Raw genomic sequence first — 26,284 nt, 5'->3', positions numbered from 1 at the left:
ATCGCCGCCACCGGAGAATAAACGCCTGAGGGGGCACCAGTCTCCCACAGTAAGTCGCTCCCCGTGCGCTTCGAGGACAGGCACACGGCAACCCCACGCGGCCAGCACGCCGACAAGTTCTACCCCTCCGCAGCCCACGCTGGCCCCGCCCCCACCGCCAGCAGCACGGCGCCGTGCGGGCGCTGCCTGCGCATGCGCAGTCGTCTGGGGCTTCCGGTAACGGTGCGGGCACCGGGTCTGCTGAGGGGCGGGTGGAAGACGGAGCGGCGGCGATGGTGGTTGGCGTGGGGTGCGCGGCTGTGGCGGTGTTGCTGTCCTGCTTCCTGGTCGTGCTGCCCTTACGCTGCGCAGGTAGGTCCCGGGGAGCGGGCAGGACACGGCACGGCACCCGGGCGGTGGCTGGGGTCTGGTGTGGTGCTCGTTCTCAAGGGGGAGGGTGGGCGGTGGCTTGTGCCGCTGCCGCCTGAGTGCGGCTGGCCCCGGGAGCCCCGCGGCCGAGGCGTGCGGCTGCCGGCACCCCCGCTTCGGCCCTGCAGCGGCTGCCCGGTGCTTCGGTCTGCAGTGAGAGGGGAGCGTGGCCCTGGAGCCCGCTGCGTAGGCGCCGCTGCCGGGATGCAGAGTCATTCAGACCGTGGGGCTGGACAGGTGTGTCTACAGGGGTACGAGGGGCTCGGTGTCCGCTGAATGCCTTGGGTTTTACCCCACCGCTAAGTAGCTGTCATCATAGAATCATTTTGGTTGAAACAGACCCTTCAGGATCATCGAGTCCAGACATAACCTGACTGTGGCACTGAACCATGTCCCTAAGAACCTCATCTACACGTCTTTCAAACACCTCCAGGGATGATGACTCCACCACTTCCCTGGGCAGCCTGTTCTAGTGCCTGACAACCCTTTCTGGGAAGAAATTTTTCCTAATATCCAATCTGAACATTCCCTGGCGCAACTTGGGGCCATTTTTTCTTGTCCTATCACTTGCTACTTGGGAGAAGAGACCAACACCCTCCATGCTACAGCCTCCTTTCAGCTGCTTCAGGCTTACCCGCTATCTGTGAATTGTAGCAGCTGTAGTGTAAATGTGGGGCAAACAGGTTTAGAATCCTATTGATTTGCTTGAAAGGCATCTCAGTCTGGCCCGACAGAGCCTAAAGTATAAATAAGGTAATGAGAGAAGTAAAATTGCCTCTTCTTATGTCCTTAAGCAGCAAGAAACAGCTATTGCACAAACCCTTCTCCAAGGGGGAAGTATTGTGCAGCCCAGATAAGCTGTAAACTAACTTTGTGCATGTTTACAGGGTGTTGTGATGTGCAACAGAGAGTATATGAGCTAAGATAGTTTGGATAACGGAAATATTATGGGTATGGGTTAGTGCGTGCATGCTGTTTCCGATGCCACCTAAACTCTTGAATTCTATATAAGATTGTATTGTTCTAGTTGGGCACACATGAAAGGAGACTAGAGAGAGGCTGTTTTCAGTGGTCCACACTTTGCATTCATTGTAGGATTCAGGCAGAGAAGCGGCTCTAGGACCTTTTCTCTTTCTTTGTTTTCATTCAGTCATTTGATTTGTACATGGATTATTTGTGCATCAGCCCCAAATTCTATCCCACAACTGAAAGCATTGTGATCCATGTAGCTACTTTGATTAACCTACACATATTATAGCAAATGACTAATGTGCCAACACTACTTCTAGAGTTAGAAGTAACTGCTCTGCTACAGTGACCTCTCACCATCTGCCTGGTCAAAACCAGCAGTTCTTCTTTGCTGCTCCCATATGAAAGTTCTGACAGTAGGAGTTCTTCCTGGTTCTCTAGAGCACCTTTCTGCCCATGTAACTAATAACAGTTGGGTCATTTTGGGTGTGTGTTTGGCTGTGGCTTTTTTTTTTTTTTTTTTTTTTTAATATCACATATAACAGGCTTTCCTTTCCTTCTTACACTGAAAGGTTGAGTTCAAGTTTCCATTGTTTCTGCCACATTGTTAATGTGATAAGCAGCGAGCTATTATGCGCTCTTACGGATTTCCCCTTCACTGTCTCCTGAGGGAGAATATTTCTGTCTTGCTAAGACTACTTTCTTCTGTTGTTGAATGGCTTTTGTTATTCCATAATATTATACAATCATTATTAATTTTCAACCATCATTTATTGAACATATCAATTAAGATATTATAAGTTAAGTGGTGATGTTTATTTATTAGAACTATTTTGTATTTATTCTAGTTAGAGGAAGGAAGATAGGCAATTGTGCTAAAAGCAAAATTCTAATAAAATTCTAAAAGCAAAAGTCTAATCTCTTATAATGTCCTCAGCACCAAAGTGGCATCATGCTTTAAGTGAAGAAACATTAAGTCATTTTAAATGTCTGGCTTTTTTCCTGGTTTATTTTACTAATGATTTAAAGTCTTGATTTTTCGTTATTACTTTGCATATATAGTTTCTTGCTAGATCATGGAATTTCTCTGGTAATTAGACACTAATGAGTTTACTCCTTTATTCCTGGATTGCTGTTCATGGGGATTTAAGAAATTAATTTAGGGAAACAAACATAAAACACTCATTGGAAATAGGGAGAATCATGTGAAAGGATGGATGGGTGGGTCACCTGTCTGTAGTATTGAGAACAACTGTCGTGTTAAACCACCCTGAATTTCTGCTATTCTAAAGTAAAAGGCTATGCAAATAGAAGAGCTCAAATTGCATGTATTTTGGCTTAGTATTGCTTTTGAATCTGTATTGCATACTAATCCCTCAAGCATACTGGAAAAATATTTTATGTTAAACTGCTTCAGTATGACTTTTCCAACTCATCAGAATTTTTTTTCCAGTTCACTATCAAGCGGAAGGATGTGTCAAGTGGGGACCTGCTAATAATCTGTGTGATAGAACAGTGTAAGCTTATTAAATCCACATATAACTAGGTGGGAGGTGATCACAATTGTTTTGAAAAGCAGACATAGGATTGAAAAGTATCCTGACAAACTGGAGAAATTATCCAGAAAAAAGCACAGTGGTATTGAAAAAGGATGTGTGCAGGTCCATGTACTGAGGCAAATAAAGGGTAACAAAGGATGGTCTAAATATCAGTTCTGAAAACAAACAAACAAACAAACATGCGACATTACAATGCCTTGTAATTTATATGTACAATTTTAAGTGCTATGCTGTAGAAAACTCCAAGAGTATTGGGGCACAGCAGTGCTAATTGGAACGAAAATGTTAGTTTGTGTCTTACAAGTTAGACTTCCATTTATTAATCTCAACTGGAGTACTGTGATTTTCTTGTTTCAAGCAAGTTCAACTATGTGGAAAGAATACAAAATAGGACAATAAAAGTAATTCTAAAAACTAGAAAACTTGGCTTAAAAGAAAAACTAAAACAATTGTTGTTGCCATTCATTTTTCTCTTCAGCGTTAGTCATGTTTAACATAGTTTTCAGATATGTCTGATGTAAAGAATAATGTACTTAAGTATCTGTAGACAAAAAGTACATGGGCTAAATGTGCTCGGAGAAGATGTAGGTCACATTCTGGGTTTTGCAGTCTGTAAACTCTTTGTTGCCCACAGACTATGAACAGCAACTAAGCAAGTATCCTTGCTGTAAGGAAACTTAGATCTGTTCTTCAAAGATCCAGACCTCTGACAGAATCTACTAGGAAATCTGATCTGGGAGTTTTTGCTTTTGATTTACAGAAGACTTTCCATAGTCTCCAATGGAAAGGCTGGCGAAATATTTCAGGAGATTGGAGGCCTGTAAAAATAATTATGCAGTGGTAGAAACCATAGGATTTCTCAATGCAAGCATCTGATGATTTATGTAGAATTGCCCGCCTGTTTTCTCCAGTGTGAAATACAGGTGATCTTGCAAAGTTTCTTCCAGCCAAGTTTCTGTGCTTCCAAAATATGAATGAGTGATTAGGAAGTGTTAAAATGCAAATTGGTGATCATAACTTTTAACACATTTCAACCCAAGACATTCCTCAGAGTATAAAATTATAGTTGGCTCTCTGATATTATATCCTTTCTACCTGCAACAGGAGGTGGAGTGAACAGATGGAAGAGCATAATTGCAACTTGGAACCCTCAATAAATAGGTATTTGAATCTGGATAAGAAATTTTATTTCCTGGTGAAGATAGTTTGCATTATCAGGGTTGTCTGTCAGGACTGGGAGATCCTTCTGAAGCAGTAATCTGGTTTTCTGACCAGGGCAAGGACGAAAGTACCTAATCAAGCTTGAGATAGATCTACAAAGAGTGTTGTGTTTTCTCAGGTGGTTTTTTTTGCTGTTATGTTTTATACCAGATGAAACAAAAAGGCTGTCTAGTCCAGCATTCATCTACAGCAGCAATTGATAGTGGAGTTGGAAAGGATGAAAAAGCAAGTATATGGTGACATTTCACAGCGTAGTGTTACAGCAATCTATAGTGTTAGGACTTTGTATTTGACTCCGAGTTCATAAGGCAGGTAAGAGCTGAGCATTCAGATAGTCCTAGGCAAAGGAATTCCACAGGCTAAGTGTTCAAGGAAACAGCAGTTGAATTTGTTTGCTTAGAGCAGAACAGTGCTTCTTTGATGCTTCTGACTTTATGTTAAGACAGTAAACAATCTTTTGCCACTTGCATTCCCCATGCCACTCATTAGGTGTCTGTCAATCTGTCATATCCTCCTCTCAGTCTCCTTTGCAGGATCAAGAATCATAGTCTGAATTCTACCAGGACAGAAGCTGTTCTATACCTTGAATTGTCCTTGTCACCCTTCTCTGCCTTATTCTGTTCTTGCTCTCAGCTTATTACAGTGGGCACTCTGGAGGTGCACATAGTGTTGAAGTCTATAATGAGTTTATATAATGTCATTAAGCTTTCAATTTTACTCCTTAATTCTATATCAATTTCTAACTTTTTTTTCTTCCCTTTTTGGCTCTTGCTGAGCACCAACTGCAAGTTTTCACACTTTTACATTGTTGTTGAATGTAACATTGAACAAACAACTTTCTGAAAATTGCCTGAAAACTATAGAGTCTTCCCTGAGTGATTGGTACAATTTACTTTTAACCCTGTAGTGGATTTTAAGTTAATTTTATAGGTGATGCCTCTGAATAGCATGTTTCTGTTTATTAAAGTTTGGTAAAGGCTATTGTGTGCTGCTGAAAACTGCTCTAGATCCCTGGTTTCAGCAGTTTGTAAGAAGAATTAAAGAGAGTAAATGTCAAGATGGAGTCCAGCCTTATTCAATCTTTTATGAGGAAGTGCTTGAAAAAAAGAGGCAGTCAAACCTGAGATTTGTAAAAGTCATCTTTTGGACCTTTATCCAAAGCTGTTCTGGAATAAGTCCCTTCTCATTCACTTTGTGTGCTCTTACTCCAGAACTGGAATACTGTATCTTCTTCCGAAGGTCAGAATCCAGAACTGTATTTTTACAATATGGTTTGTATCGAGAGAGAGGACATGATTGTTTGCTGTGGTATTTACCAGCTTTAGAAAAAGCTGGCCTAGCTTGAAACATTAGTTGGATGTCTTACCTCAGTGTGTTTTTTGTAACTCGGGGAGAAGGTATATTTTATTAGAACGTGAATCTTGAAACTATTTTGTTTCTGCTTCCAGACTTCCTTTTTTCTATCTGATCTCACACTGAAAACGTCTAATAAGAATTATCATAAAGCTTCATGCTATGTATAAGATAAGGATTTGACAATGTGGGAAAGATCCTCTGTAAGTGCAGTGAATATTTGATTTTCTACCCAAGGCAAACAAAAATAATAGTCTTAACACACAGTAGCGTTTTTTTATCAGCGTTGGAGCTCTGTCGGTACAGTGTGGTTCTAAGCTAGTACTGTGTTATCTAATCCTACCATTTTATGGTTTATGCCAAGGTTCTGTGTTGTTCTAGTAAAGAATCTACCTTGGGAATCTCCTGTTGTAAAGACTTCTGTTTAGTACTGCTGTTGCAGGTTTTTGAACCTGGTATGTGTGCTACTAGAGAACTGAGGAGACCGTAGCTCATGTCCTGTCTGATTCAGGAGGCTGTTCAAATGTCAGCAGTTGAATTACATCCCCCAAAGGTGGTTTGAAACACAGTTTCTATCAGACTGTTTATTAAGATCTTTTACAGATAAATATTTAAACAGAGATTGAATATATGAATATTTTTTTCAAGTCTCCGCAAATACTCGAATACATGTATTTACAAGGAAAAGCACTGCCCTGCACTTTAGATGTGACAGATCTCAATCTGTTGATGTTTCTTTAGAACTGAAATTGAAAGTGTTATGCTGTATCACACCACTTAAATCATCTTCCGTTAGATCACAATGCAATCAATCTTACTAAGCAAGATTAGAACATTCAGTTATCAATTACCTTTGGTGGTATTCTTCAGACAAATTATTATGTTCTTTTGCAGGTGATTCTGTCAGGCTTACACTTCTGTGGTAATAGCAGAGTTGTACTTTTTTTTTTTTCCTAATTATTATTAAAAGCAAGTGGAACTTTTTTGTTCCTGGCTTTTTGGTTCTAAAATTTAACACGGACATTCTCAAATGAAGTGAAAATAATGTTTTCCCATGACAATAGTATTTTCTTTCTGAAGGGATATAACTATTCAAAATTGCTATTATTTGCCAAAATCTGAAATAGCTGTCTTTGTTATCATAAGCTTTTTGGCTGAACTGTAGCTATCTGTTGGATAACTATCTGAAAAAAAAAAAACAAAACACGTTATTTCTTTTGCTTTCTGTTTTCTGATGATCAAGTGTAGTTTGGCATTCTCTGGGTTTTCTTAGTCTGTCATCTTAGAAGCCTAACAAATTTGTGCATTGTGGAAATAAATTCTGTTGTGAGATCCATGAGGTATTATTGAATTATTTTCCTTTGAGGTTTTGTGCTTTCAGGAGTTATTTCCAAAAGTCAGTAGTCTGTGGTTACCACTTTAACTTTATTCTCCAAAGGATTTTGCAGACTTCAGTTTATAGATTGCTTTTCCAAACACATTTCCTTTTTACAAAGAGGACTTGGTCATCATGTAAAATGTGAAACAGTTTTGGAAATGAAGAGCCACTCCTGAAATCAAATTCAGAATAACCCTTTAGATATGCAAACACATATGGATTGCCCAGGTGAAATAGGACATATTTGTTCTGAATTCTTCCTAATACAATAAAATATTAGACTGACATCAAAAAGCAATTTCAGAGTGATGGTCACTAACAAGTTTTTAGAAGTTGTAGCCATTGGCAAGTGATTAATAGTGTAACACACAACTGGTTAAAATAGAAAGTCAAGTCATAGAGGTGTGTGGTGATTTTTTTATTATTATTGTTACTCTATGGTTTCATTTTTTTTCCCTGACGTGTTAGAAGTTGAAAGGGCATTCTTAGTCAGAGGACAGAGGTACATGCTGCCTAAATTGTACATAGTGTGGTTGTCAGAGATGCCTACTACACATTACCAGGCAGAAGGACTTAGATGGAGTTTCAGCTCTGTAAATCTGGATATGGCTGCTTAGTTGGTAGGTTTGGTATAATTGTAGTCACTTTGGCCTGTGGTTTCCTCAATTCACGTGTATTGCCTGGGCCTTCACACTGTTGCCCTTTGCTCTGTATGCCGCAGTCTTAGTTTCTAGTACTAGAAATCTTTCAGTTCAAACTTTCAGCCTTGATTGTAACTACTTAGCCCCACTGCTTTGAATCAGTGCCATAGACTGGTATGAAATAACTCAAGCAAAACGTGCTTTGTAAATAACTAGATAAATTTCAGTTTTCATAAGTATCAGAATAATTCATTCTCCCACAGCATTGTTACTTTCATCTGTCCTCTGATACATGAACTATATACAAATGGGGCAGCTAGCATTCTGCGTATCTCAAAGATACTGGTAAAGAAGTCTTTCTTAGGAAGTGGGATATAAGGTAATTATCAGGCAGTTGCTTTGTTGTTGTTTTGGTCTTTGTTTTTTATTTGTTTGGTTTTTTGTATTTTCAATAATTCTCTTTGCACGGTGGAAAATAAAGAGGAGAGAGAGCTATCCTGCAGATGATTCTAGCATGCATGCCTCCCTCCTGTTTGCAATCTGCCTGTTAAGCCTTCTCTTCTCGTGGTCTGGTCCTTTGCTTGATGTTATGGATGTTCTTAGGCGTGTCATGAGACTTAGCCCTTGCCCTCTATGACCCATTTTATGTGCTATTCTTTGTGTAAAAGAAAACACAGGATTGCCATGACCAAGACATAAGATCTGCTATGTGATGAAGCCTCACTGAAAGGGATTTATGTTCAATACATTGAATTTATGGCAGTAACACATAGCAGACTTGTTTTATGCCATGCTCTGTCTGTCTGCAACTGTGAAATGACACCTTTAGATGAATCCCCAGCACTTTGCAGCTGAGATCCAGATGTTGGATCCAACCAATAAAATACTCATTTAAATGCATTCAGACTGTTTATAATCAACACATGACAGTGAACACAGGCCTTGAACGTTACAGCTGTGTAGACTTTTTTTAAAGGTGGGTGGGGAGAAGGACCTTAAGCGCAGAGGAAAGAGTTGCATGGTCAAATAGGTGAAGGACGTCTCTGATGTACAGCTCCTGAGAGAGATACCAAAGTGCCGTTTGAGTAGCATGGGGTTTTCTTAACTCTTATGTTTATTGGTATTTCATTTCACTATAACTCTCTGCTTCTTTTTTAACAAAATCAAGTTATTCATATGTCCTGATTATTTATCCCAATCTTTATATACCTTTATGTTACTTTCTTTTAGGCCAAACTGATCTGAAGAGTCCACAGGATATTCAGGTCTACATTGTAAATACAAATTTCACACTAAGGTGGAACTACACTGGGAATGATACCAACGTGACATTTTCAGCAGAATACCGGTGGTAAGTAGTAATTTTATTCTGAGCTAGAAATGGCTGATGCTTATTTGTGTAGAGGAGCATATTAATTAATTACTATGGTTCTTGATACTGCCACGTAAAACTTCGAGAGACTTTTTGAAATCCAGAAAGTAGAGGCCAGGAAGACTGAGTCTTGAAATGAAGCGGAATCCTAGTATCCTCCTTCGTTTATCTAATTCATATGTAAAATTAGCTTGTTCACCAGTAGCAACGTGTTAAAAATGCAGAACACACTTGGTAGTAATGCTTAGTACTAGAGTGGTTCTTTGAGAAGATTAACTGGTACACTTAGAAATGTTTCATTTAGATTTGTTCATTCTCTGTTGTGATTTTTTGTTTGGTTGGGTTTGGTTTGTTTGGGTTTTTTAAGCTACATTGTGGCCACACACACAGAATTTGAGAGAATTTTCAGTGTAGCTTTCGAATAATTTGTCAGTGTTTATGGATCCAGATTTCTTATCTGCAAATTTTAATCACCAGATGAGACAATTTAATTTTTTTTTTCTTAAACGTTTCCATAGTTTTCTTCAATCATTTCATATACCAATAGTTAGGCATGCATATACATATGCATATATGCATGCATATATGTATTTCATACTTTGTGGCACTTTCCTGACAAATAAATACTAAAAACCACTTCTAATATAAAATCATGTAAAAAGTTCTTTATTTTTAGGATTTTTCTAGTGTATAATTTTGGATAAAAAAAAATATCTTGCGTTCTTAAATGTGTAAATGAGAAACAGCTGCTTTGAAAATAGCTTTACTTTAAAAACATAATACCGGTCTAAAGGATAAGATAGGAATTGAGGATGAACAATTATTACTTCAAGTCCGTGCCTTTTTTTGGTGAGGACATTTTTAATCTCTATATGAAGTGTCTCTTCCTCAAACAAGGTATGGATGTCTGTTAACTCACAAGCAAAATAGCTTCTGTAAAGCTGATTATTCCAACACTTATTGCTGAACTCTACTTTTGTCCCTTGTGTTTTTCTTTTCCCCTGATCTATGTTCCTTGCTAATGTTAGAATTGTTTTTTTTTTTTTTTCTGCTTTTATGCTCTTTTAAGCACTTCTTGTCATCAAGACTTTTAAATTTCTTCCAAAGAATCATAAAATCATTGCCTGACTAAGATTGTGTATTAAAGATATAAGTCTGGATTTTGACAATTATTCTTTGATGCTGTTTTCTGACACTGTTTGTTTACATGGTGAATAAAGCAAACTGGATGATTTCAGACTTTGGTATCAGACTTCGCTGACTGATAGTTAACCTTTGGTAATAAGGCTAAATTAATAAATTAATGGAGTAAATTAATGAATTAAATGGTGATATGAATTCCAGGGTAACTAAGTAGATAGCACTGATTAGAGTGGTGCTGGTGATACAACAGCATTAAATGCTGTGGCGTTTATTAGCATTGAGAAGAAAAGGAAGAAGAATCTTAAGACTTAAATTGTGTCTTGGCTTTATTTTGGGGGTTTTTGCTTTCTTACAGGTTTGAATCTTCTAATACAAATGAAAAAGAATGGGAAACAGAATGGAAGGAGTTGCCTGGTTGTCAAAATGTTACTCGCACAGAATGTGACTTTTCCTCAGCAGTAACCAAATACTATGATGAACATAACGTGCGTATAAGAGCCAAAAGAGGGGAAGAATTGTCTCCATGGTCTAGCATTTTTGAAATGACTCCATATGCTATAGGTATGATCTCTGTATATACTGCAACATTTTTAGTTAAATTGCCTTCAGCACATAATTGTGGAAAAATGTGTGTGGTTTCCATTGCTGAGAACAACAAGAGCTGGTGTTTTTCTCAACTGTAATGTAATACAGGGTATTGGCAGGTCATAGAATGTTATGGTTCTCTCTTTTTCTGGAAAGAGGGAAGTATTCTAAGTGATACTGTTTTTCTGACAGAATTTTCTGCCACTCTATTTTTCTAGATTTTGGAAAAAACCTTTTTGACAGTGGGTTTTTCTGGAAGTTTTCTTCTGACCTTCTGACTATTTTTCAGTAGTTACAGTATAGTATGGTACTGAAGCCTTCCCTCAATGTTGGATTGATTTGTTTGAACTAGGTTTCTTGCCTTGCATGTTTCAGAATAATTTGTACTGATTTTCACTGCAGATTCTGAAAAACATGCACTAGTAATATTGCATTTTAAGTCTCATGCTTTTAGAACCAGGTAACGGGGTTCATTAGGTTGAATTTCTATTAGATACTGCCCAAGATTCATGAAAACTAAGATCTTATAGGCAATTACTGTGATCTTGTTACTGTCTCAAAATAATTAAAAATAAGATACTATAGGCAGTTACCATGGGTTTATTAATATAGATGACTTTTTTGGTGTGTTTGTCTTTAAATGAGCATGCTTGACTTTTTTTCTCTTTTAATATTTGCAGCTCAGATTGGTCCCCCAGGAGTAGAGTTGCAGTCCACAAATGGAGTGATAAAAATTAAGGTTTCTCCTCCAGAAGCAAATCAGGTCCGAAAAATGTGGATAGCTGATCTACGTTTTAAATATATTCTAGTTATCTGGGAAAATTCATCAAATCCAGAGGTATCGTTTTGTTTTGGTTTACTTTTTAAGCTTAACATAACTGTCAGAGATGTACTGTAACTGCTTCATGCTCTCAAATGGAATTATTTAATTATGTAACTGTATAACTGTTGCTATGCTGTTTAAAAGTTGAGAGGGGGTGTTTTCTTGGAGTTTTTTGGTTTTGTTTTTACTAGAGGATTGTATTAGATATTTTGTGATAAGAGTTTATTTCTGTTAAATGCTGGAACCACTTTCCAAAGTGTGAGGAAGAAGGTGAAACCATCTCAGATGTGTTAGAGCAGGATCCACCCTCAGCCAGCAGGAACAGGGAGGAGAAAGAGTTCAAGGCAGTGGGAAAAAGCATTTACAGTAAGGCATAGATATAGTGGAGGGGAGAGGTAAGAGGCTAACACAATCTTTCTCAGACCATATAGCTTGACTACAGCTGTCAGTTGGCTGTATCATTAACTAAGTTCTTTATACTGTAGTTTGGGGGGGTTTTAGGGATTCTTTTGAGGTCTTGTAATTGTGAACTAGTATCTAAGCCATAATGTGTGTCTTGCACAGCACATATAGCTATTTGGTAAAGACCAAGGTAGAAACAGTTTGGGGGTTTTTTTTATCCTTTAAGGGGAATGAGTGCCAGCTAGATTAGGATAGGAATTGAAGAGATATCTGTGTTCATTTGGAAGACCTAGTCATAAGCATTACAAACCAAAAGGGGGGGGGGAAAAAAGCTTTAAGTGAAGTACAAGCTGTGTACAAAGATCAGTCACTGAAACATCTGGTAAACCAGGAGGCAGCAGCGGGGGAGTGTTTGTTCAATGAATTAAGGGATGGAAATTTACTGTTTCTCTTCTGTGTATGTGCCTGAATATTTGTGTGGTGAGTTATGTGTCATGTAGAGCAGTGCCGGAATCCCTCCCAACTTTCATGTGTTAAAGGAGCACAACATGTTCCTTCCTCTCAATCATGTGGCTAAGTTGGAAAGTTCCCTTTTGCGTTTATTCAGCTTGTATATTGTCCTGCGTTCCTTATTCTAGCATTTTGGATGGCACATTGTATAAATGGACTGAAACCTGGGGGTGGGGAGGCATGGAAAAGACACTTTAAAAAATCAGCTCACTGGGAAGAAAAGTTATATTCATGTGCTGTTTGCAATTGCTTCTTACAGGTCAGAAGTCAAAGTATTTTTCCTACTGACACAATTGATGATCTTGCACCAGACACTACCTATTGCTTGAAAGTTCAAGCAACTCTTCCTTTAGAGGTCCAAGAAGGCTTATTCAGTCCCATTCGTTGTGTAAAAACTACCCGTAAAGGTACAGAGTAAAATTGTTCGATCTTAAAATGATTACTCGAATTTAAACTGTTGGAACGTAATTTGTTCTAAAGCAATGGAGATATGTAGAAATACCAAGTTCCTACTCATTTTGGTGTAACAGCAATCTTGACAGTAATGTACTTTTTCTTTTTTAAATCTATATAAAATATGTCACCTATCAGTAGTAGAGTTTTAATAGTACAAGAAGGTTTTTGCTCTGAGGCAAATTCTGTCTGTTAATTTCAATTGAAAATTAACTACTTTCTGTATTTTGGAAAAATTGATATTTTTGAATTTTTCACTTTAAATCAGGAGGAAAGGGATGTGGATGTAGGAAAAACAAAAGCCTCTTGTATATTTGGCACCAAATGAATGCATATAAAGGTGAATGAAGCTTAAAAACTTTTTTTTATGCAGGCCTTGGTAAATTTAGTATTACAGACTCTGAAGAATGGCTTAGTGGCAGTTTGCCACCAGTTGGCTTGTTTTGCATGTCTAAATTTATATTCTTTTGTGTGCTGTTCAAGTGTCAGTTTGAGTACTTTTAAAGGTTTATTTCAGAAAAAGAAACAGTGTGGGAATGTAGAAAGTCAAACATTAGATTGAATGGATGGTACATAAAAATTACTTTATGTGTATGTATTTTACACATTTTTCTCATCAAGTTATTGTACATAATATAAATCTTTTCAGTAACTGCAGCCTTCCTTTTCTTTTTGTTTTGAGCAGTGAATGACCTACTCTGTGCAACAAATGTGAGAATTCTTGCTTTGAATATGAAATTTCATCTGCATTGGAATAATCAGTATAAACAACATGTGAGCTACAATGTACAGTATCTCATGTGAGTTAAACAATTTCCGTATCTCTGTTTAAACAGGTCATGTCATTCCAAATGCTATCCATTGTATTTTGCAAATAGTTATTAGAAGTTAAAGCAAAACACTTAGCAAAAGTGGCTTAATGTATTCATTGAAACATTGTGTAGCTCATCTGGATACTGTGGCTTTTAAAAGGATTGCATATAACATCATAGCCTAGAATTTCAGGTACTAACCTTCTTTTATGAACATTAAACACCTGATGGAATGGAGTGAGCGACACTTTTAGAAGATGTAAAGTTTTTGTTGTTTTGTATCCTTTTGAATATGAACAAATTAGATGAGTAGAAGTGAACAAAAATGCAGGTGTTCAAGGTTTCAATTGTCAACATATTTGATTATTTCTGGTCAGATCCCAACATGGAAAAAAAAAAAATCAAGTTTGTAAACCTGTATTTTAATATCCAGTTGTCAAACAAATATTGTGGCTAGCATCTAAATGAAGAGGAGAGATACCTCTAGTGTTCTTTTGGAATCCCTTTGGCATGACAGAAAAATAATCAACTTAATTAGAACTTTACAAAAAATCTTAATCTGGATTTAAAAAATTTCTAACACCGACATAAAATTTTTCTATTGAGGCTTGATTAAAGCACTAGTTTGGATTTCCTGATCCAGTTAACTTCGTTGTTTCAGTTATAAATTTTAAAAAAATCTAAATATGAGAAATTTCTGAGGCCAGTTCTTCCAAAAATATAAAAAAGCTGTATAGCATGAACAAATGTGCTTTTTTAAAATTTGTTCTTTTTGAGTTTAAGGATCTTGCATCAATACCTATTAAAATATTTCTTGCAGTGGGTATCAAAAGAAGCTTCATGGTGATTACTCCACCAAGTGGCTGAGCGTACCCGGATGTGAAAACATCACTGATACACAATGCAATTTCTCATCTATCATCAGTACTACTGGATTTTATTATCTCCGTGTGCAGGCCATGAGTGAATATAATAAATCGTGTTTATCTAATGAAGTGAAAGTAGATCCTCTGATAACAAGTAAGCAATTGTATTTTCTTAAGTGTTCATTTCTCAACAAACTTGTACCTAATGCTATTATTTGCAAAAAGAAACTTACCAGTTAAACAAAGCTGAATATGTAGTTCACCTACAGAAACTGTGTTGGGAATCCTGGCTTCATCAAGGTAAACAGGAGTTTTTCCATGTTCTTCAGCACAGCCAGTATTTCACTATATTTAGAATAATATCATTTGCTTTACAAAATTAAACCATAAACCATTATATGCCATTTTATAATCTCACTGTATATTACATTAATCACTGTGTGATATACACTAGGGATATTTCTAGTACAGGCTTTTGCCATCGATGGGGAGCATTTCTTGGTATCTTGGGAGAAAAATGCCAAAATCAAAGAATTTTGGAATCCACTGCCTCTATTTTCTTGTGCATTTACTCTCATGTCCTCCTTCTCTCTACCTCTGCGCAATACACCCCTGAATTTTGTGCTGAAGCAGTATTACATTGATATATGAACCTAAAGAGCTCCATGAAAAAGTAGCCTTAAATGATAGTGCCATCTAAGTCAAAACCATGTAAAACTCTCCAGAGTGAAATTACAGTAACTTTTATCTTCATTGCCCTTTTTTGATTCTGTGAGAAATGTGACCTTGCTAAAATGTTTGACTTCAAAAACATTATCATAAATATCAGTAAATGTTTATCTAATATGTAGGGTAATATTCCGTTGCCTTCTGTATTGAAGATGAAATCAATAGCTATTCTATATGTCAGCTTTCCCTTGCCCAAGCTCTTGGTAGTTAGATAATTCTTTAATGAGATAACAGTGACCTAGATAAATAATTCAACAAAAGAAAACAAAAACTGTGATGCTTCTCACTTTTCAACTATACTGTAACTGTGGAACAGGGTATACGTGAAAAAGAGAGCCCATGTCCTGATGAGATGAAGAACTGTTCAGTTGTTTCAGGTTGACTTGCAGAGACTTAATTCCACAGTCTCTGTATTTCATGTCACTGAAACTTGCAGAAGCAACTCGTGAGTATGGAGGAGAAAATAACTGACATATTTGTGAGGACTCGAGATTCTGAATAAACCTGTTAGTCAAGTTTGACTTTTAAGTATATGTTTCTTAAAACTTGTCATAGATTTAAATTACAGTATTTTATACGATGTTTTTATTCTTTCATTCTTATTTTTAACTTTTAAAAAAAATATCTGAAGATGAAATTGGCCCTCCTGATGTAAAGGTGGACATCAGCGATGTTTCGCTCCATATCCAGATTTCTCCTCCAGGAGGATCTGAGTGTGAAGTCATGAGGGACCATTATGATTTGTCTTACCGGATTCTGTATTGGAAGAATTCATCGAATAATGAGGTATGAACTAGTTGAATACTTAAAACAGTATATAAAATTTGTTATGACTTAGATACTGAATTTGAGTTCTCCTCAAGAAACTTATTTTCAAAAGAGGCACATATATGGTGTATCAGTCATGCAATCAATTTGGTTTTTTTTCTGAAAGATTCTTTTAACAATCTGGTCAAGATGACTTTTATCACGAAGTAATTGAGATTTTAATCTTTTTCCACTGATATGGCTATATGTAATGACTTGTAGAATTGCACTAAGTTTTGTAGAAGCTGCTAGATGGCTCACTTTTGAATAGAAGTTGTAGGATTCTTGTGATGCAGTCTTTCTTACGGCACAACTCTGTGCACTGTCTTAATTATGCAACTTCCAGAACCTCAAATGTTTTTCTTTCTGTATTTGCAGTTGTATAGCTATATATATCATAAAACAATGAAGTCTTGCATGCTTTTAGCTCATGTTTTAATGAATATTTCTATATTCTTTAAATGCTTCTTATAGTAAAATATTTTACAGTAATTAGTAAAATTGTATGTGTAGATGCATGGAAGAAGAGAACAAGGTGCAACACGAAGATATTTCACTTTGCACACAGCTTTCAACTGTAAAATTTCAGTATGATGAAAGCAGTTCGTTCCTGCTGCTGTTTCCTGCATGTGTTTGCTTAGGAGGGAGTTATGTGGCTTATTTTATTTTATTTAATCAAGTGCAGAACAGTGTCTGACTTGTTACAGAATTACTTCTTCAGCAGACACCAAAATTCTAATCTATCTGAGTGATTCTCATGTTATATATGTGCATCTTATTCTTCCAATTTTTCTTTTTCAGGAGGATGTCAAAATGAAAGAGATAAAACAGACAATAGCAACAGTCTCTGATCTGACACCATCGACTTTGTACTGTGTAAAAGTACAAGCATTCTCAGAAACCTACAACAAAAGCAGTGATTACAGCAAAGAGGAATGCATCAAAACACCTGGAGGTAGGAAGAGCTTGGGAATTGTTACATCTCTGGAAGTAAAATTGTTAGCCCTTGATAGGCCTTTGCAGGTCTTGCTAGTTAAAATATATTTACAGCATGACTTAATGGCATCTCAGAGTTAGCACCTAGTTGGGCAGAGATCTGCATCAGCAGTCAGTCACTTGTCTGCTCTGTGTTCTCTCCTACTTCTAAACTAAGAAACTGCTTCTGTTCTGACTGGATCAAAATTACATTCTGGTTATTCCACAACACAACTCTGTTTAGAAATTATCTCAGATTAATAACTGTAGTGATTGTTAATTAAACTTAGTTCTGTGCAATGACTTGCTAATAGGCCAGCTTTAATTTCTAGTATTTTAAGATATTTTTAGGAGGGTTTAAGGAATCACTAGATGGTATGTTTTCAATAATATTTTATTCTTGAAATTGCCTTAATTATTGTGTGAATAAATTAATTTTTTAAAAAATTTGTGCTGAAGTATGAGGAGACAAATCATCAGACTCATTATAGCTGAAAACTCACCTTTGTGCAAAATGAGAATGCATTTATAGATGGATTACACTCAGAACATAGGAGCAAGTTATCTGTTGAATTTAATTTGGCCAGTTATTTTCTATTAACAGACTGTAACACTAGAAAAATAACTAAATACCCCAACTGACTTAAATCTAAGAAAGTGTAATAATAGTAATGCTACAGTCTCACATCCTAAGTGTTAGGATTCATTTATATTGTAGTCCTTGCTGTTTTGTTTTTATCAAGCATAAAAAACCCCAAATGTTACTTTTTTTACCATCATAAGATAAATTCTTTAATCTACTTTACTAGGTAGTTATTAGTCTTCCCCATACTCTTTTATTATAATGAGCCTATTTAAGACCAAGCAGTACATTCAAGACTATATATGGAGAGACAGAGTCATACAGATCATGCCCTGTACTTTACATACATTCTTATATCCCAGTGTGGAAATCTTTCATTCTTTGATTATTCGTACTAACTGGAAATAGAAATCAAAAGACCTGATTGTCTCATCTTGTAAAGTGTCTCATATTTGTGAAAGGTCTCCTAGTATGTACTTATTTTATGAAGTTCAAACTCCCTTCAGTTTGTTTGTTTGAGATAGTGCCAGAGAACATGTTGCCAAAGAGAAGCATGGAGTGGAGAAGGAACCTTGCAAGACTCTTGAACTTAAGCACTGAATAGTTTAAGACTATACAGATAAAAGCTTTCTTTGACTATAATATTTTAAAATCAAATTCTGCCATGTACGCTCCTTCTACCAAAAGGTTCCAGCCTTAAGTCCTGGAATTGAGCCTAGCCTGTTAGGTTTTCCACAGTTCCTGGGTTAATACAGGAATGCAGGACCATAAACCCATAGAACGGTTTGGATTGGAAGGGACCTTTAAAGATCGTCTATTCCAAGCCTTCTGTCATGAGCAGGGACATCTTCAACTAGATCAGGTTACTCAGAGCCCCGTCCAACCTGACCTTGAACACTTCCAGGGATGGGGCATCCAAAACTTCTCAGAGCAACCTGTTCCAGTGTCTCGTCACCCTCATTGTAAAAAAATTTCTTCTTTATATCCAATCTAAATCTCTCTTTCAGTTAAAAACTGTGGCCCCTTGTCCTGTCACCACAGGCTTTGGTAAAAAGTGTCTATCTTTCTTATAGGCTCCTTTTAAATATTGAAAGGATGCAGTAAGGTCTCCCCAGAGCCTTCTTTTCTCTAAGCTGAACAACCCCAGCTCTCTCAGCCTTTATTTGTGGGCAAGATGTGCAAACCCTCTATTTTTGTGGCCTCCTCTGGACCTTCTGTAGCAGGTCCATGTCTGTCTTGTGCTGGAGGCCTCAGAGCTGAGCACAGTACTGCAGGTGGGGTCTCACCAGAGCAAAGGGGCCGAGTCACCCCCCGTGACCTACTGACCACACTTCTTTTGATGCAACCCACGATACTATTGCCCTTCTGGGCTGCAATTGCAATCACATTGCCAGCTCACGTCAACTTGTGCATTTACCAACAGCCCTAAATCCCTCTCCTCAGGGCTGCTTCCCCGCTCTGTATTGATACTAAAAATGGCACTGAGCCAGGTCCAGGACCTTGTACTTGGCCTTGTTCAATTTCATAAGGTTCATAGGAGTTCTTCCCCTGTCCAAGAAAGCACTTTGAATGCTTTTGGGCCCCTGAAGGTCCTGCAAGTCTAGGCACTCGAATCATTTCCTGGCTAAAGAACCATGGGCAAACAGTCCTGGCTCACTGGGGAGGTCCCATATGATTGGAAATTGGCCAATGTTACCCCAGTCCACAAAAAGGGCTGCAAAGCTGACCCAGGCAACTACAGGCCTGTCAGCCTGACCTCAGTGCCTGGCAGGGTTATGGAGCAGATCATCCTGAATGGAATCACACAGCACCTTCAGGATGGACAAGGTATCAGACCCAGCCAGCATGGGTTTAGGAGAGGCAGGTCCTGTCTGACCAACCTGATCTCCTTTTATGATCAGGTAACTCACCTGGTGGATGAGGGGAAAGCCGTGGATCTGGTCTATCTGGACTTCAGCAAGGCCTTTGACACTGTCTCCCATAATATACTCCTGCAAAAGCTGGTAGCCCATGGCTTGGACAAGTGTACTCTACGCTGGGTTAAGAACTGGCTGGAGGGCCAGGCCCAGAGAGTGCTGGTGAATGGGGCTGCATCTAGCTGGCGGCCAGTCACTAGTGGTGTTCCCCAGGGGTCAGTGTTGGGTCCAGTCCTATTTAACATCTTTATTGACGATTTAGATGAAGGGATTGAGACCATCATCAGCAAATTTGCTGATGACACCAAGTTGGGAGGGAGTGTCGACCTGCTGGAAGGCAGGAGGGCTCTGCAGAGGGATCTGGACAGACTGGAAAAATGGGCTGATTCCAATGGGATGAAGTTCAATAAGGCCAAGTGCCGGGTGCTGCACTTTGGCCACAACAACCCCCTGCAGCGCTACAGGCTGGGCGCAGAGTGGCTGGAGAGCAGTCAGACAGAAAGGGACCTGGGGGTACTAATTGACAGGAAGCTCAACATGAGCCATCAGTGTGCCCAGGTGGCCAAGAAGGCCAATGGTATCCTGTCCTGTATCAAAAATAGCGTGGTCAGCAGGACAAGGGAAGTGAACCTTCCCCTGTACTCTGCATTGGTGAGGCCACACCTGGAGTATTGTGTTCAGTTCTGGGCCCCTCAGTTCAGGAAAGACATTGAAGTGCTGGAGCGAGTCCAGAGAAGAGCAACAAGACTGGTGAAGGGACTTGAGCATAAGACCTATGGGGAGAGGCTGAGGGAGCTGGGGTTGTTTAGTCTAGAGAAGAGGAGGCTTAGAGGTGACCTCATCACTCTCTATAACTACCTGAAGGGAAGTTATAGCCAGGTGGGGATTGGTCTCTTCTCCCAGGCAGTTAGCAATAGGACAAGGGGGCATGGGCTTAAACTCTGCCAGGGGAAATTTAGGCTGGATATTAGAAAGAAATTCTTTACAGAGAGAGTGGTCAGGCATTGGAATGGCCTGCCCAGGGAGGTGGTGGACTCGCCGTCCCTGGAGGTTTTTAAACTGAGATTGGACATGGCACTTAGTGCCATGATCTAATAAACGGACTAGAGTTGGACCAAGGGTTGAACTCGATGATCTCTGAGGTCTTTTCCAACCCAGTCGATTCTGTGATTCTGTGAAACCTCACTGAAGTAATTGCCCATTCTTACTCCATAGCCCATGGGAATTCTTACTCCTGTATCTCTGCCTTTTTGAAGGAGAGCGCTCAATCAATTACATATAGTGTTCTTTGGGGATAGACCCTGTACACAAGCCATAGCTCATGTACATCGATTTACATGCATCAAGTGCTTCGTGGTAGCTGTTTATGTGCAGCCTTTTTGTCTTACTGTCAAATAGTGACATATAACTGGAATATAACTGGGAATAACTGGATCTTGGTTCTGATCCTGTCTGCAAATGTCTGTGTTCTTACACTGGATAAATATTCTGTGCTCTGCTTTCAATAGAATTATCTAAGATACTGGAATGGCATCATTTTTATAATGATCATCATAGCTGGCTATAGTACTGTAGAAATGTGAAATTTTATGATAAGTACTGTAGCAGATTTGAAGATAATCTGTTCCTTAATCTTTGTAGTTTATGAATACTTAAGCTGAATGGTTTTTATTCACTTTTTTAGATAAATCTTTACCTCTGATCATTCTAGCAACATTTGTAACTGCCCTGATTGCTGTCTTGCTTGTGGCGACGCCGCTTGTTTTTGGCCTGTATCAAATCTACAATAAAATCAAATACGTTTTCTTTCCATCATGCCAGCCTCCTTTGAATATAGAGGTAAGATGAGAATTATTTTTCTTATTCAGTAAGCAGATGTTTTTTTAGAAAAATTAACAGAAAATATTATGAAAAAATGTTTATCAGTTCTCCTGTAGTCTTATGGGTTTACCAAGATTAATTGTATAGGATTTAACAAAGTGCAGGAATTTCTATGGAAAAAATGGGTAGGAGTAATTTCTAGAATTCTGCAATTAGCAAATATTTAAAGTTTTATGTTTTTTCTTCTTCTATTTGTGCAAAAGTCTTGCTAATCATCCTTCATTCCAGAGAGTGTGCATGTCTACCCAATGTGATAATGTACTTTGTCCCTGCTACATGAAACCAGAAATGTTTTCCCATTGTGTTATCTGGAAGAACATGCTCTAGCCTTTTTGGCATCCTTTAAAGGATGTAAAGAGGAGGTAAAAATGCAAGCCCAGTCTTTAGAGGAAATTATAGTGTAACAGGCAGCAAATGCTTCTACCATCTCTTGACCTAGCAGCCTGGATGGTCTCTACAAAGGCAGATGTTGCCCAATTTCCAGCTCAGCTTGGTAATACTTAGGAGGGATCCTTTTCTGGAATGAACGGGGCAACACTAAGTGTAGGTGTATTTTGAAATGTAGCGAGAACTGCTGTTCACTGTGCTTTCTTCTGTGTCTCTCAGAACACTGCACAGTGTATGGCCTTCCTAACATATGTCCTCTTCTCACTGAAGGTCTCTAGGATATGTAGTATATGAAGCTTTCTGAATAAAGCTGTCATTTAAAGCCAGTGTTATAGTTTACAAAGGCTAATCTGAATTTAATTAATAGCATTTGTAAGGCAGCATTTTAGCTGCTTTGTTCAGTAGAATGCTGGTAACATAATTAATGCAATGCATATTTAGAACCTTTTGTGATGGATTTGGTATAAATGTTGACTTCAGAGAATGAATTTAAAACGTAGAATAAACAGCAGTGCACTGTTGAGAGCTGTGTAAGGCTTGGTGTTCTGCTACAGCATCATACTTTCTCTTCTTTCAAACTTTGTTTTATAAATGATAATGATTTGTACACTTTGGAAATGCACACCTGTCATTTCCGTGCTACCACATGATCTTTGAAAGTGTTCCAAATTAGGATTTTCCTTTAGTTCTTGTGTGGCCTCGTAAGACTATAACCAATTAAATATTGCAATTATATGGACGATTGACAACTGTGAGCATAGCAAAAGAGTTAAGCTTAGAGCCATTCTTTGATGTTCAATTAAATGAATGCAACAAAACTTCATCGTAAATTTTAATTTGTGAACTTAGGTATACAAATGGCATAATAGAGGTAAAAAGCCGCATTGAGCTTCTGAATATGGTAAACCAGATTCATACAGCTGTGGTGTTAAGCGGAATTATTATTTAGGTATTATGTATGAATGTTCATCTCTCTCTTCTGCTTCTCTTTTTGCAGGGTTTTGGAGGACAGGTTTTTAGCAGTCTTTATCTGTCAACTACAGATGAACCAATAGAAAATTGTTCTATAATTGAGTCTATCACAGAAGAAGTAAATCAGATTGATTTTAAAGACTACAAACATTCTAAACAGAGCAGTCGAGATTCAGGAACTTACTCAAACGACAGCGATACTTCAGGGAGTAAAGCATCAGAAGAAACACTAGAAAAGGAAATAGTATAACTTTTAAGAAAATCAAATTCGTATATGGGATTGGCAGCATAATAAACACTTTTTCACTGTGAAAGTTGCAACCTAAGGAAGACAGTATGACTTTGGGATCTTGGTCTTCAGGTTTCCAAATCTGCACTTTCTTAGTGGAAAGTTACAGACCCTCTCTGCTGCAAACTGACTGAAGTTAAAACACAATCGACTCCTCGTACCCTACACCATTTAGACTGACTTTTCATCATACGATAAAAAGAATACCATCTGTGTCAAGAGGAGATCTTTAAGCTTTATATACTTGAACCTGATAACCTCAACAAAAGCCTACTCTGTTCTACCAGAAGAGTTTCTCGCTATCTTAGACGTTTGTGTTGAATGCCAGTGTGTACTGTGACAGAAGCCTTAAATTCCAGTATTGAATCTTACAGTGTTTACACATGCAGAAGGAAATTGATGCCGGATACAATTTTAAGAACTTTTCTGACATTCTGTTCCAGCCCCCTCAGGGGCAGTGCTCTTTGGCTCAGCAGGTCCAGAGCAAAAGATGCAAAGACACCAACAGTAGCCTCAGTGAGGTGGCTTCTCTGAGCCTCTTTGTAGAATTCCTTGTGGCCATGACTGTGGGATGATCCCAGCCCCACTTGCGCATTCATGTACCTGCGTCCCTGTATCAGGGTGCTCTTCTCCCTCAGCACATGGTAATCTGGGCAAGTGTGGCAAGGGGAAAAGGCGGGAAGGAGGTTCACTTCACTTTCCTATAAGGAAAAATTTCATAGTGGAAGCTCTTTGTAAATTAGACATTGGCTCAAATTGTTTTGCACTGTATTTAGGATAAAAAGCAACAAATATCCAACTTGATGTACTCTGCAAGAAAAAGCTAAATAATACTGTTATTAGGTTGGTGCAACAGTAATTGCAGTTTTGGACTGTGAATTTTAAATCATCAAAACTAGCCTCAAACACATCTTTATTAATCAAAATAGGAGCTGTTACAATCAACACATTTTGGCCAAGAAGAAATAAGTTTGTTTGTTCCTGTAGCATAAAAATCCATGCTTTGGGATTTGACAAACTCTTGGAAAGCATTTTCTGCATCCTGCTGGTTGTGGAAGCATTTTCCCTGCAAAAAGCTGTCAAGATGCTTGAAGAAATGGTTGGCAAGAGGTCAAGTGAATATGGCGGATGAGGCAAAACTTCGTAGCCCAATTCGTTCAACTTTTGAAGTGTTGGTTGTGTGACGTGCCGTCGGGTGTTGTTGTGGAGAAGAATTGGGCCCTTTCTGTTGACCAATACCGGCTGCAGGTGTTGCACTTTTCGGTGCATCTCATTGATTTGCTGAGCATCCTTTTCAGATGTAATGGTTCTTCCAGGATTCAGAAAGCTGTAGTGGATCAGACCAGCAGCAGGCCACCAAACCATGACCATGACCTTTTTTAGGTGCAAGTTTGGCTTTGGGAAGTGCTTTAGAGGTTCTTCTCGGTACAACCACTGAGCTGGTTGTCATATCAAATCCACTTTTTGTCACACATCACAATCCAATCAGGAAAAATTGTTCATTGTTGTTGCACAGTATAAGACAACACTTCAGAACTACTATTTTTAAATTTTTTTTCAGTCAGCTCACAAGGCACCCATTTATCAAGCTTTTTCACCTTTCCAATTTGCTTCAAATGCCAAACGGCCGTAGAGTGGTTGACATTGAGTTCTTTGGCAACTTCTCATGTGTTTGTAAGAGGATGGGCTTTGATGATTGCTCTCAACTGGTCATTGTCCACTTCCAATGGCCAGCCACTATGTTCCTTGTCTTCAAAGCTTTCGTCTCCTTTGGAAAACTCCTTGAACCACTGTTGCCTTGTACATTTGTTAGCAATTCCTGGGCCAAATGTGTTATTGATGTTGCAAGTTGTTGCCGCTGCTTTACGACCCATCTTGAACTTGAATAAGAAAATCACTGGAATTTGCTTTTTGTCTAACATCCTTTCCATAGTCTAAAATAAATATAAAATAAACAGCAAGTAATAAGTCAGTAGCAAAAAAAACCCTATAAAGCGAGAAAAGCACATTAAAATGATGTATAACATAACCACATTTATTTAAGAATGTATTCCAATATCAAACAACTAATTTCAACAGTGCAAAAACTGCAATTCCTTTTGCATGAAACTAATATTTCATGACAAAGAATGTTAAGGGGTATATTCTTGATTATTTTTTTCCCTCATGACTACATAACCAGAAGTGTAGAATACTTAATCAGAATTGAGTTGTATTTAGAAGTATGAATCTCTTAAAAAGGAAGAAATCCACTTTTGTAATTAGAAGAACTCAGGTTGAACTTAGAAAATACCTTTTAACAATTGGTGAGAATGCTTGTCATTCAAAGCTTTTTCACCTTAGGCCCATTTTGCCAACAGACTTTTCTGTGTAGAAATTATACGGATATGCTGCAATAATGTTTCAATTCGCATGCCACTTCTGGAGTAGCTTTTTAAAGTACCTTATTTTTTTTTTTATTAAGAAATTGATTTAGAGTAAACTTATTTTGAGCTTCCTGTTGTTTATTGTAACAAGCAACTGTTGGTGTTTATATATTTTTTTTATTTGATTTTGAAGATGTGATCTAATTTTATAAATTTTATATCTTTGTTCATTGAAGAACATAATAAATTTTGCACATTTACTCTTTTATCAGTTTCTCAGTTCCATGGATTTTTGACGTAGTGACATTGAAGCTACACCGTGGATACTGAGGAAGTTCCCATGAGTTCTCAGTTATTGTCGTTCCTAAAAAAACACGATGTGAAGAATATCATATATAAATTTAACTGAGACTTACGTTGGGAGTGTTGCATGATTTAGACAAATCAGAAAGAAGGTGCTGAATCATTTTCTGAATTGGGGCTTAAAATGAGAACACTGAACATGAGCTACTTCCACTCATGGTCATTGGTAAATGGCTTCCATCTCTAAATTCTTGTGAGATACTTAAAGAAAGTGTGAAGCTGGTTTTGCGTGGTCTCTGCGGTAGAATCTAAGCTTACTGTGAGGATGTAATTATTCGATGCAACTATTTGTCTTTGTGATTCATGCTGTAGCTGGCCTTCCTGGATGTTTTTTTCTCCCAGACAACTTCAGTTGCAGCCTGTTTTACTTATTTGTGACCTACTTCTACGGTAGAGTTTGTGGGGACATATTTTCATTTTGGGGATTTTTAAAAGTGAAGCTATTCTAGACATGTTTACTGAAGTAAGGTGTGGTGGTTTGGGGGTTTTGTTTTGTCTTTTTCCTTGCTTATCTAGGGAAA

The 26,284-nt window shown here is 38.1% G+C and overlaps 1 protein-coding gene across 2 annotated transcripts; it reads left to right on the top strand.

Annotated features, from left to right (window-relative positions):
* On the top strand, nt 1-25,668 carry IFNAR1 (interferon alpha and beta receptor subunit 1). Of its 2 annotated transcripts, none has more exons than XM_082048077.1 (11): nt 1-351; nt 8,760-8,880; nt 10,400-10,605; nt 11,310-11,467; nt 12,624-12,771; nt 13,503-13,617; nt 14,450-14,649; nt 15,856-16,010; nt 16,833-16,986; nt 21,217-21,344; nt 22,771-25,668. In XM_082048077.1, exons 1-11 carry the CDS (start codon nt 273-275, stop codon nt 22,993-22,995), a joined length of 1,689 nt encoding a protein of 562 aa, XP_081904203.1. In that variant the 5' UTR covers nt 1-272; the 3' UTR covers nt 22,996-25,668. The 2 variants fall into 2 exon arrangements, with proteins under 2 accessions (XP_081904203.1, XP_081904202.1); XM_082048076.1 differs by having other exon boundaries at nt 5-351; nt 21,190-21,344.
* Nucleotides 25,669-26,284: the final 616 nt, after the last annotated feature.

Source organism: Streptopelia decaocto (assembly GCF_964273445.1).
Source record: "Streptopelia decaocto genome assembly, chromosome: 1".
Classification (NCBI taxonomy): domain Eukaryota; kingdom Metazoa; phylum Chordata; class Aves; order Columbiformes; family Columbidae; genus Streptopelia; species Streptopelia decaocto.
The sequence above is the reverse complement of the archived record's forward strand: the minus strand, read 5'-3'. Positions and strand labels throughout refer to the sequence as shown.